Raw genomic sequence first — 13,123 nt, 5'->3', positions numbered from 1 at the left:
ATCAGCATGCATATACCGTCGGGACCCATGTCTTTGGAGGCTTTCGCCTTCCCGATGGCCACCTGAACTTCACCGCAAGTGAAAGCAAGGGGGGCACAATTTGTTGGCAGTTTGTGCAGCCTTCTGGTCACTCGACGCTTGGCTTTGTCCACCGGAGGATGCAGTATGAACTGCCGGCTAAAATAGCTCGCGCATCGCTCCGGGTCCGACGAAGCATGGTCGCCGAAGGAAATTTCGACTCTGTCGTCGTGCTTCGTCGGATTAGACAGTGACCTCACGGTTGACCAAAGCTTGCTCACACCAGAGGTGAAGTTGCAAGTCTTCAGATGCTCCTCCCACTTCTTCCGCTTATGTACGTTTACAAGTTGCCGAATCTCCGCGTTGAGATCCCTGATACGGGGATCTCCGGGATCGGCCTGACGAAGGCTATCACGCTGGTTTGCTAAAACAGCCGCTTCGGCAGGGAAGTTTGGACGTGGGTCCGATATGCACCCTGCCGGTATGAAGCGGGCTGCAGCAGCAGTGATAGCCCTGCGGAACTTACGTTCACCGAGGTGGACGTCGGTTGGTGTGGGGAGCGATGTGAAGGTGTTTTCAGTAAACTCCGCGTAACCTTTCCAGTCAGCTTTAGGAAAGTTGACATAGGTCCGGTGTTTGGCGGAGGCAAAGTCGGTTGGTTTATCAATCGAGATGACTATGGGTAGATGGTCTGATGCTAGAGTCAGCATAGGTCGCCACGTTATGCTGTTTATCAGACCAGCGCTGACTATTGTGATGTCTGGCGAGCTACTGCAGTTACCCATAATCCTGGTGGGTGCGTCGTCGTTCATTGTGCAGAATGTCGAATCGTCTATCTGCTCAGCCAAGTCTGTTCCCCTACGATCGTTTGACAGGCTTGAGTGCCAAAGATCGTGGTGCGCATTAAAGTCACCTACTACCATACGGTTTTCACCTCTGAGGAGCGCACCTATATCAGGGTGATATCCTGCCGGGCAGCAGGTGACAGGGGGTATGTATATATTAAATATTTCGAGCTCGACATCGCCTGACCGGATAGCGATGCCCTGACATTCTAGGGTGGTATCCCTGCGGTCGATGTCTGCTTCGATAAGACGATACTGCACGGTGTGGTGCGTGATGAACGCTAAGCCACCACCATTATCTCGCTCGCGATCTCGACGGTGCACGTTGTACCCGGCACAATTCAACAGAGTTGAATTGCTGTGCAACTTCGTCTCTTGGACCGCAGCTATTAATATACCATGCCGACACATAAAGGCGGTTATCTCCTCAATCTTGCTCTGTAGCCCGTTACAGTTGAATTGGAGGAGCTTCATGTGGTTCGGGAGACGTGTTGTGATGTGGGGTGTGAGTGAGGTGTAAGTTCTTGCCGCCGTTGGCTGTGTGTGCTGCTGGGGTGATTGCCTCCCTGTGGTGGTATTGGGGGGCGTCGCAATTGATGCCAGCGACCGGGCAGCGCAACACGGGCCCTCGAAGTTCCCCGTCCAATCTCGCGTGGTGCGCAGACCTGAACATGCCCTAAAGTGGCACCAGCCAGGCAGGTGTTGCACTTGACTGATGTCACATTACGGAATATTCTGGTCTGACATACCGTGCAGATTGTAGGGGAACCAAGAGTTGTTGGCGACGGCGTGCGGGTGGTGGTGCGGTTGTGTGTGTTATGTGGTCTGTGGTGGCTGTGGTATGTTGTTGTGTTGTGACGACTGTGTGTGGTTGCTGTGTGAGTGTGTGGGGCTGCACGGGCGGACTATGGGTTGCCGTGGAGGCTGCTCTATTTGAGCAACAGGGGGCCACGTACGACGTGGTCCACTGTCTGTGAGTCCGTAGTCCCGAGCAGACCCTGAGGTGACTCCACCCCTCGCAGGCATTACACTTGACTGAGGTGGAGTTGTGGTGTAAACGTCTTCGGCATACACAGCAGGTGTATATTTCTGGCCCAGGGTTTGACTCGATGCCAGCCCTGAGTAGGAGAATGCGTAGTGAATGCTGCCCTATGGACGGACAACTTCTGAGATACTTCGCCGACCTAAACGGGGTTGGATGTGAATCCTATGAATTGATTTATGCAAAAAAAACGCCCAAAATGTTTTTTAGTTGATCGCACTTTAGATCAAGATGTGCGATATGTACATGTAACGACAAAATTTAACCTTCGAATTTTCAATTTGTAGTAGCTTAGTACCTAGATGAATTTGTCGTTACCTCTGTATTTGGTAAAAACTAAATTTCCTACTTTAATTTTTTAAAGTCGTTACAAATACAGAGGTAACGACAAATTCATCTAGGTACTAAGCTACTACAAATTGATAATTCGAAGGTTAAATTTTGAATCAGTTGATTACAAAAGCCGCTTCAACATATATCAGGTCCTACAACTTCCAGGCGCCATGCACTCCTCCCCAAAGTATATTTCATTTACATAACTAAAGCGTTGGCAGAACTATTTAAATTTAAACCAATAATAGTTTTTATACTATCTTAAGCCTCTTTAAAAAGATAAGAATATACAAGCCTAGTTTAATTACACTATAACAATAAAAGAAGGCTTACGACATTTCTTAAGTTTGCAGAATACCAGCGATTACTTTTAAGAATTTAATAATTCTTATCAATGGTTGAAAGCTTAACAATACAACTATAATACTCATGGAAATCACAAAGAAAATATAATATGCAGCAATAAAGATAACGCCAACGGATATTGATAAGTATTCGCAAGCAGGTAGTTGTTTATGACTTTACAAAAACACATACCCAAAGAAAGGATCTGTATAGCAATGCTCAAGTAGAGCGAACAACTCACCAACCTGATTGTCGATAGATTGCTTTTGTGAAATAATTTCGTAAGCGATTTATATTTATACATTTTATAATGGTATGTATATGGATATGTAAGCAACTATGTATGGATAATCACTCACATGCATATGCATTTATTACATGTACTACATTATCTACATATATGTACATACATATGTATTGGCAAGTACAATATCAGTTTCCTTCTACCGAATGCCTTAACAGCAAATAATCAGTCAGGCAGACATCAGAAAAGCAAGTAATAGGCACTTTCGAGTCCAACGAGTCATTGATAGTGCTCATATTAAGTTGGCGAAATGGAAACAATACAGTCACGTAGAAACACCCTCCAGCCGAGCTATCACCGGACATGCACTTTGCCCAGTTATATTTATGAGCTCAGGCAAGAGATAAGCTGCCCAAATGAAGGCACTGCATTTACATATACATACATACGTGTGCATGCAAATGAAGCGCTACAAAAGTAACCTCTAGCAAGCAAACAAACAAACAAGTTATTTAAATAGTGACTTCTAAATGCATATACGCTCCTTTACATACATATTTAAATGTACATATACGCTGGCCGACAACCGCAAAGGAATCTTGCCGCACACAAAGGTTCTATATACATAACTAGCATTTGCCCATTTCCTAAAGTTTTTCCGTTTTTAACGCCAGCGCCTTGTGCGGGTGTAATGGCCTCTACGTATATAAATGTACACGGCAGCAAGGCGTAACCAAAATTTTGCTATCCGCTAAGTTACCTTAACAAGTGAAAAGCAACACCTGGCCCTGCCTTTTTACCCCAACTCAAACATTTGGCTGACAATCCATGCGAGACGATGATTTCGACCAACTGACCAACTAACACTACATTTTGGCTAGGAAAATACAACACCACCTTACCTCGAATGCTAGTTGGAAGGTTAGTTCACCCTTCCTATTGCTATCCACAGCTTTTGCAAATGCATAGAGTAATAACTTTTTGCAGCTAAATTAAGGCAAAGGTCGCATTACATACACCAAACTGGCAAATACCAGCGTCCACTAGCTGTACAATATGGTTTCAAAGCGAAAACTAACTGGTGGCTAACTTTGGTTACGAGTATTGTACATATGTACATATGTATTTGCAATACATTCCAGTTTGATGAATACTTACACTCGAAATTCTTGCAGTACCTATATTGGTCTATGCGATTTATTGCATTATAGACGCTAACAATTTCAATAATTTATAGATCGGTTTGGTTTTTATGAACTTAGGTATGTATTTCTTTCTTTAACAAGTTGCACTATAGATTTTAAGTTTTTCCAATAATTAAACGCAGCGTAACACTTTTAACACAAACACGTGCCCTTCATTTCGTTGAAATGATTTCATGAAATTTTTAACTTTATTTTTTCACTATTTTCGTTCAGAAAAGTACAAAATTTTCACAACAATTTTTCAGTTTTTCGACCCGTGAACAACGCAGAAATTCTTTCGTTTCAACTTCTCTACTTCGTTTGACATTCGCAGTTTTTTGCTTCTCTTGTTATGACATATTCGTTAAATTGAACGAAAATGGGAATGGTTCGTTTAAAGCAGCAGAGGTGCATTTCTCTGGTCAAGGAAAAATGTTGTCCTAATAGGGCATCGCACGCTGCGATTTTACAAGCAACAAAAGTTGAATGCGAAGTTGAATGAGGAGTTGAAAGTGAAAAAGTTGTCATCCCTATTCAGACAATGCGATATTCGATTCAACACGAATTGTTATTTAGGGTTGGCTTTCCTTTATGGCCTTTTTGGAGAGGGAATGAACCGCCATTGACAAAATCGCAACCCCCGACCACCTAGGTTCCCTATGGTTCCCTAGGGACCCCTTAGAAAAATTGCCAAAAATCACCATTTTCATTTGCGTTTATTCGCTTGAAAAATGTTAAATATTCATTTGCACGATACATTTTTATATACACATTTTTATAAAACACCCAGTAACCAAAATAGACATCACTGGGGCGGCTGCCCCAGGTTTACCACACAGAAAGGGAATTCTGGCAAAGAAGGTAAATCTATAGATTTACGTTCTTTGGAATAACTCTTTAATGAATTAAAAATGTTAATTTCAGGTCTCTGATTACTATTATTGGCATCAAGACGCGTCGATTGATACCACTGGTTCCGCTAAAGTGCACTACCATGAACCAAAAAGATAAGATCACGCGGGCTGGAGATTAGCCCGTTAGAATCGCATTTAGGAAAAAAGTTGAACGATTTTGACATTAACCGTTTGTTTACATTTCTTCGTTGTTTACAATTTGGTGGTGGCTTTTTACTTCAATTTTCTTCATTTTCGCTTGTGACAACGTGTGTACACATAAGATAAAGAATAATTTAACACAACGGCATGATTTATAGAAGAATTTGCATAATAAAAATGATTTTTCATGCGTTCAACAATTTCGCGGTTTTCTCCGTTCTCTTCGTTGTTTACTTCTTACAACAAAGATGGCGTCGAGATTTCTGCAGCTAGAAAATAACTTTTTTCGTTCTTTCCTTCCCGCTTGATCTTGTGTCTTCGTTCATGGTGCACTACTACCTTATTCTGCTTTATCCTGAGTTTGTATTCCGCCCATAATAAATCCATGGAAACCAAACGTGAAAAGTGAACCTGTTCGGGGAAAATGAAACTCATGATAAGGCCTATTATTATTATTATTTATTTATTATAGAGACAAAGAAGGTAAATTTAGATTTACGTTCTTTGATAGAGATACGTTCTTAGTACTTATCAAACACATATTTTTTAAGCTCAATTAACCCGCTCCATAGCCAATCCTGCCCTACTGTGCAAGCGTCCAACAGCAGCTGTGTAAGTGCATTTTCATTCAAGAAATGCCGTGTTTTTGTTTACATCCGCCAAAATGACGGAATTGATAAATTTATTTAGCAAATTAAGTGAATTTTATGATCGTCAATTACTTTGGGAAAATATTGAAGAGATTTACGAAAAGGATGCTGAAACAGATCAAAATAAGAAGAAACAGCCTAGCGGCGAATCACAAGACTCCGATGAGGAACCGCTATCTACTTCGATCCCTAAATCTGGTATCATTAATCTTCCGTTCCTACGACGTGCGCTTAACGATCCTCAAGTGCTTGCCACGCTGCTAGAATTGAGTTCCACCATACGCAATTTACGCGGTGAAACAAGTGCCAGTTATGATAACACCTACGATTGCTGGGATGAAGTCGTGAAAGTGTCACCGCGTGATGCCTACCTCAGTTTCGTATATGCTTTAGCTGGTTTGCCGACATTGGATCCAGCGTCTGCTGCATATACAAAGTTGGCGCTTGCCGCTGTAAACACTTACTTTCTTTCGCTGACTATACCTGGCGCAAAGGGGTTTCACATTTTCGAACCGGAGGTAATAGCACATTGTCTACAAGTATTCACCATTATCGAGCGCATACAACAGCCAGATGTAGTGCGTCGCATGTCAAAACAGCAGCCTGTAGAGATTTGGATACGCTTTCATACATTATGCGATGATTTGAAATTGTTGCTAAGGTATGTGCACTTCAGTGATCACAAACCAACACGCGATTTGCTGCTAAAGAAGTTAATTGACATACTCTACATGAATCATGAACGAGGATATGCAAACGTGTGTAAGTAAAGATATTTATTATTTTTAATAACTTGAACAAAATGTGCGCAAGTTCCAGTTTTATTCGCAGTCGTTAATAATTAGGTTCATACAACATTTTAAAATATACCGTATGCAATACAAAAAAATTACAATATCGTCAAAGGCGTGTCGACTTTTTAGAGCATTTAGCCCATAGCGCGTTTCATAAACAAATTTTTGATCGGCAAAATACTGTCGGTCAACTGCAATCCCAAGCTGCGAAGCAAAACCACAGGCGTAAAAGTAGTCGAGTAAAGCGTGTGTAGTCCGTGTACGCCTACCATAATAGGTACGTTTTTCGCCAAACTTCGCTGTTCATATTTGACGAGATAGTGCTTGTCGCTAATTTTAGCGCCAGCATATGCCGCCTCGGCCACCACCGTAACCAGCTCACGCACATCGCTGTAGCCCAAATTCACACCTTGTCCTGCTAACGGATGCACGCGATGTGCGGCATCGCCAATTAAAGCGGCACCAGTGCACACATACGAAGCGGCATGTAGAAATCCCAATGGAAATGAAGCACGCGATTTTTCTATGACGCCATTTACGCCTGGAGGATACTGCCTTATCATATTGGGATTACGACCAATGAGTGAATTCAAAGTATTCATTGCATTAACAACAACGCCTTCCTTGGGATATTCCTTAAAGAAAGCTTCATTGAGTGCCTTCGCGAAATCTGCATCAGGCATGTCCAACAACTGCTTTGCGTGCGGTATAGTTGTGCTCCACACAACCGAACTCAGGGTCTCACTTAATGGTAATAAGGCCACAGGACCGGTGGGTAGGAAACGTTGCCAGGCCACAGCATTATCGCATGCATCTTCCAGCTTTACTGTGGCTACGACACCACGCCGCTCATAGTCATATGTGAATAAATCAATATTCATTTGCTTGCGGACCAACGAATTTGCGCCATCGGCACCAATTAGCAGTTCACATGTTAATGTTTGTCCGTCTTTGAGGTGTACTTGTGAGTATTTTTCGCCGGTATCCACTGACAAGCGCAAACCCTCAATTCTTGCATTATTGCGCACCTGCACATTCGGTGCACTTTTGCCATCAGACAATTGTGCATACATTGCGTCCAACATAAGATCGTTTTCGACAATGCACGCTACGTCATCTGAGTAGTGTTCATCTTGAAATTGTATCAATGCATCACTGCATGCATCCCATACTTGCATTTGTTTGACATGCTTAACCCGACGCTCTTGCATATAGTCCCAGGCATCGATTGACTTGAAAAGTTCCACGCTGTTGTTGTTAATGGCCGATACACGATTGCCATATTGGGATTCAATGTTGAAGCCTTTGAATGGTGGCGCACCTTCCAGCAATAAAATGCGTTTATCGCTGAGCACCTTGTTTTTGGCGAGTGCTACAGCCAGCGTAGTGCCAACTAGTCCGCCACCTCCAATTATAATATCAAAATGTTCTGTTGAGGATTTAGACTTTTGTGCATCGGTGTCGGTGTAACTTTTTGAACTGAGGCTGAGGCCACGCACTGCAGTAAGGCGTTGGAAAACCAACCGCAAATGGCGCGCGCCAGTAACGTTTATTAGGGCGGACATTCTATGGTTTTTCACCCTAATGAAAGATATAGTTTTCGAATTATCTAATAATTTGGTAAAATATTCGTATTAATTTTTACCTTTCACAGTATTTTTCGCCCTTTGATATTTGCTTTTTTTAAATTTCTTTCGTTTGTTTAGAATGAAGTCAGTGAAACAGCTGTTTTGCGCACAGGGTTGCATGAGTTAAGAAGAGATTTTTCTTAGGTGATAAAAGGAAATAAAAACTGTTCCCACTCGTTATATCCAATTTCGCACATCCGGTTGTCGATAGGAAGCAACGTTGATTTTTTTCTTTAAACTCCGCTAAGCAAACTCTTCCTTTTCCTTGCAGATGCTGCAAACCTACACGCCAAGTGTTTCGAAATTTTCGAGGAAATAGTAAATGCTCATAATGGCGAACCAGAAGAAACACTCATGAAGCTAATGAACATGACTGTCTTCGTACATACCTACGCGCCAAAACCGAAGAGCTCCTACGGCGCAAGCATTAGCGGCGACTGCGAGCACATTTCTGATTGGTTTATTAAATGTATTTCCAAATATCCACGAATTCTTGTCAAAGTGCTGAGTTTCTACATTGAATGTATTGTAACCAATCCGATCAAATCATGGAAAACAGAGCAAACACAGCGTGCACTTGAATATGCTGCAAAATATGATGCAGCGCTATTCACTAAGTGCAATGAGTCAACAGTGGAATTTCTCTGCGATGCCGTCTATGCAGATGAAGTGATGATACGCTCCCGCGCCATTGATTTGATGTCGCGCATTTTGCAGCTAGAGTCACAAGTTGATTGGCAAATGTTTCGCCATGAAATATCGGACATACCGCGCGAAGTGCATCTCATAAATGAGCTTATAAAAAGTCTGCAAGACTGTAATAATACAATTAAATTAAAGGCAGTGCAAGCATTACATATATCACTAACTAAAGGTTCTCCCAACACCCTGAAAATACTTACTGAGGGCATACGCTATACACAGTATCACGACGTGGGCGTTGTGCTGCCAGACGAGCCGCGCGTAACCAAAAATGAAATACGTTACGAGAAGCCCACGGCATTGGATCCAAAATTTAGCTACACAGGGCATGGTTTGGTTGAGTTAGCGTTCTTACATTTGCCAGAATATGTGTACAAAAATCTCTTTCAAAGTCCACAATCGTATATGAGACGTGCGGGTGTGATGTTTATGGAGCAGTTGGTGAAACTGAATCCTTTAATAATCTTCAATACAAACTTTGTAGCGGAAACGACGCGTTTGGTGGATGAACCCACAGCCTTAGTGCGTAAACAAACTCTGCTCACCATCGATGGCATACTTGGTTGCTATCCAAATTGTTATGCAGTAATATGGGTGTGGTGTAAAATTGTTGCGCCCATGTTACGAGACGCCGATCCCAAGAATGTGGAATTGGCTATGGATGTAAGTGGTGTATGATAATGAATAGTTACATATTCGTGTAATATTTTGGCTTTATCTTTGCAGTGTTTTCGTTCACGCGTACTAGTAAATATGCGTGGCATTGATCAATCAAATCAAGCAGAGCACTTTATGCCATGGGTTATCATACGCACGATGCTGTCAACGCAGCCGCGTCTATATTTGCAGATGTGCTTCCACATGGCGCTGCAGCAGCGAATGCTTAAGTAAGTGTAGAAAAAGTGGTTGGAAATAGAACCTATCAACGATAGCATTTCATTCTAGCCCGCAAATGGTCAGCATAATCGAATCTCACCTACTAACTTCAAATTCCACTGAAGCCTGGATTGTACTCAATTTCATTTCAGGCAAAATAAAGAGTAAGGAGCCGGATGCCCTGGTGCATCTCTTCACGTCATTGAAATCGGTATTATTTCAACCTTAATAAATGTACTTCAGAAAATATTCGTTTTTAATTTATACACTTTTCATTTATCTACTCCAACAGTGGAACAAGGAGCAAAATATGCTTATCGCTTTGGAAGTGCTTGCCAATTGTATACAGGATTTCTCCCATTCAGCACTCAATCATGCATTTACGCATATACTCAGTCAAATTCAAGAAGGTCAAATGATACCCGTACTCATTGGCAAGGCATTTGACCTTCTCATACACATTGATAACTGCTCACAATCTCAGGCATGCAAAAGTAGCAACGCAACGACCAATCCACTTGAGTTAACTGAAAAGGCTTGGCTATTGGAATTGCATGATTTACTAGAGTTGCGCATACTCTCCGGCATCGCTGATTTTCCTGACAATCGCACTACATTTATGTCACACCTTTACTCTTACTCGGAAGTCAACTTGCAGACACGCTTGCGACCGCACCGCACTATTGTTTCCTTCATACACAAATACATGAGCGTGTGCTCGAAACTGCCTGAGTGCGAGTTGGATTTGGAAAATGAGCGTCTCTTCAATTCAATGATTTTGATTGCAGGCCGCTTCTCGCTGCGCGATGCTGTAACGGCCAGCACTAGTTGTACGCTTTACGGCGCAATTTTGAAAGTAATCGATCGTCCGCCAATTGTGAATACAATAATTGTTTCCCTTACGGATTTATGTAAGAAACACACACAGATAGTCGAACGTATTATAGAGCATGTGCTAGCGAAATTGGCCTCGCCATACTTAGTCAATCGCATAGAGACATTCAAATGTTTTGAGAAGCTAGTACTGCAGGATCAAATAAAGTTACGCGGTTCGCTTCTATTGGCGCTTATGTCTACAATTTTGGACGATAATGTAGAATTAGCAATGCGTGCGTGCGAGTTTTTTGCTGAATACCTCAGCAAAAAGAATGCCACGCTCTTTCAGAAATGCCTGGTCGAATGCCCATTCGTTTTTAATGAGTATGAGGTAGGTTAGCGGTTATTGAATGTCTATTCGAATTGCTTAATTTACTAACTGCTTGGCAGGATTTTGATGGTTTAGATAGTTTTTCGGATACGCGCATAAAGTCGCCATTGAAGGGTGAGGAAAAGCGCAAAAGTCGGCAATTGCTATATAATCATTTGATGGCATCGGTGGATCAAGTAAATTTGGTGCTGTATTTCGGGCAACTAAAGCTTATTTGTGGTAAGAAAAATAATGGCCAAAATAGAATCATAAAAATTGAAGTTCATAAGAACAGACTTAAAATATTTATTCAAAATAATCTGCATACCCTAAATATTTCTATGCTACTTGTTTGCATCAACCCGACTTTCAGAAAAATCACAACGCGACTCAAGCATGAAAAGCGCAGAGGGTATCGCTTTGATCAAAGATGTACTTTTCATTCTGAAACGTGTCTGCCAGCTGGCGAAAGAACAAAAACCGAGCGCAGAGAATAAAGATGACGATGAAGAAAATACCAAAACTGATGATGCACTTACAGAGGCTAACGAAGCAGCAGCCTCAGAGCAGCCATCCACTGGAAAGTCTACCACAAATACTGCTACAAGCAGCACAGGACGTGGGCGTGGACGGCGCAGAGCTATTGTCACGATGCCTGATGCGGTACAGCAACTTATAATATACATTAAATGCTCTTTTATTTACTATTATATTTTCCTTTGTCCACAGCTAGTTCTCCTCGAGAAGTCTTTGATTTTTATACCCACCATCTACGGCTGTTTCACTGCCCAGATGACAGATGATGACTCGTTGCAAAAAGCGTTCGATGATTTGGGTTTTGCACTAGCAAAGCGATTTCCCAATCTAGTGCAATACGCACAGCCAGCAGCGTTTTGGAAAAAGTATAGCAATAAAATCGTAACACCGGTTAAACAAAATAAGAAAAACAAAAAAGCTAAGGGAAAATCCACAAGTAAAGCGCCTGAGAAGGCTCAAGCTAACTCAACACAAATTGATGAAGCTGTCAATTCAACTGAGAATGATGTAGATGCTGATGACGATATGGGGTTCGGCGATTCATTGTCAGAAAGTGATCATTGCTCTGATGATGATTTGCCATTGGCAAGCAGTAAGCGTGACGATGGCGCATCACCACAAAAACGGCCGCGTTTAAGCGATGCCGAATTGCCAATGGAATATTTGTTCAATCCGAATATTTGAGAATTACAGCAGTGTCCTGGTACAAGCACCAAGACCGGGACACTGAGTAGCGTTAGTGATGTTAAGTGTTTTGACGTATAGAATAGAATAGATTTTCTTATAGAGGATGTGCGCTGCGACAAAACGTCCTGTAATGAAACCAAGCAGTTTCGAGGGCGGAAGGGTCCTTCCTTTCAGTTAGTAAGTCTTCTTTTCGCAACCGCATGGTTTTCTAAAAGGAGATGCGATATGGTTTCTTCTGCCATGTCGCAGTAATAATAGGAGGATGTTCATATAAATCTTAGGTTTGTCGTTGTGACGAATAACAATATAAATTTTTATATTTAGACTGACACTGGAATATGTATGTATGTATCTATTTATCAAAAGTGGTACCTTACTCAAAACGATATCATAGCCGCTACTTAGATCTACTAAATCCCGCATTTATACTATGATTAAGTTTGGTGTTTTTTTGTTTTTTTTTTTGTTGCTTATTTGAAGTAATACAAATGACTCGAATAGTGTATTAGGTGACTTATATTTTAAAATTTAACTTGTACATACATTCTTACAGGTGTGTGCATTTATACAGTAAAATTGTTAGATATTAACTATGTTTGTATAAAATCTATTCGGTGTATTCTGATACGACTATTCGTTAATAAGTAAGGTCAATTTGATGTACGCTAATTTGATGTGTGTATGTTATATTGAAATGCTTACGTAAAGCATGCTAGAATTATTAAAACAAATATAAGACTAGACAGATATATGCTCTACTTACTAATGAGGGTATAAAATAGTGATTTGCACGAAAATCTACGGTTTGGCCGTAGGCACGGCTTCTCAATATCGCTGAATGCTGTCGAAGGGCTGTACTCTCTGTTTCTTGAATATCAGTGATTAATTAGTGATCAGGTATGCAACAAAGGATAATAATAATGCCAAAGAAAAATACTGATGACCCGAACTCAGCGAATAGAGTTGAAAAATAAGCTGGAAATCAAATTCAGGAGTG

General features: G+C 41.5%; 3 protein-coding genes across 5 annotated transcripts in view; 1 reads left to right on the top strand and 2 right to left on the bottom strand.

Moving 5' to 3' along the window:
- Nucleotides 1–4,344, bottom strand: part of LOC118740996 (E3 ubiquitin-protein ligase Su(dx)) — a 78,931-nt gene extending 74,587 nt beyond the window's left edge. For all 3 annotated transcript variants that reach the window (XR_004993213.1, XR_004993212.1, XM_036472773.1), the window contains exon 1: nt 3,986–4,344. The gene's annotated coding sequence lies outside the window, so the exon portion shown is untranslated. The remainder of the gene's footprint in view (nt 1–3,985) is intronic.
- A 1,282-nt stretch (nt 4,345–5,626) lies between these two features.
- Nucleotides 5,627–12,812, top strand: LOC118740994. The gene is made up of 8 exons (XM_036472771.1): nt 5,627–6,478; nt 8,410–9,503; nt 9,567–9,727; nt 9,786–9,927; nt 10,009–10,923; nt 10,983–11,142; nt 11,276–11,565; nt 11,632–12,812. Exons 1-8 carry the CDS (start codon nt 5,731–5,733, stop codon nt 12,121–12,123), a joined length of 4,002 nt encoding a protein of 1,333 aa, XP_036328664.1. The 5' UTR covers nt 5,627–5,730; the 3' UTR covers nt 12,124–12,812.
- Nucleotides 6,506–8,247, bottom strand: LOC118740995 (ubiquinone biosynthesis monooxygenase COQ6, mitochondrial). Its single transcript, XM_036472772.1, has 2 exons — nt 8,156–8,247; nt 6,506–8,091 (listed from the first exon to the last, which is right to left on the bottom strand). Exon 2 carries the CDS (start codon nt 8,073–8,075, stop codon nt 6,645–6,647), a length of 1,431 nt encoding a protein of 476 aa, XP_036328665.1. The 5' UTR covers nt 8,076–8,091; nt 8,156–8,247; the 3' UTR covers nt 6,506–6,644.
- Nucleotides 12,813–13,123: the final 311 nt, after the last annotated feature.

The sequence above is a fragment of the Rhagoletis pomonella genome, unplaced genomic scaffold (assembly GCF_013731165.1).
Source record: "Rhagoletis pomonella isolate Grant_MI unplaced genomic scaffold, Rhpom_1.0 Rhpom_scaffold_00006, whole genome shotgun sequence".
NCBI lineage: Eukaryota > Metazoa > Arthropoda > Insecta > Diptera > Tephritidae > Rhagoletis > Rhagoletis pomonella.
Note: the sequence above shows the minus strand (reverse complement) of the source record. Positions and strands in the feature narration are given on the sequence as shown.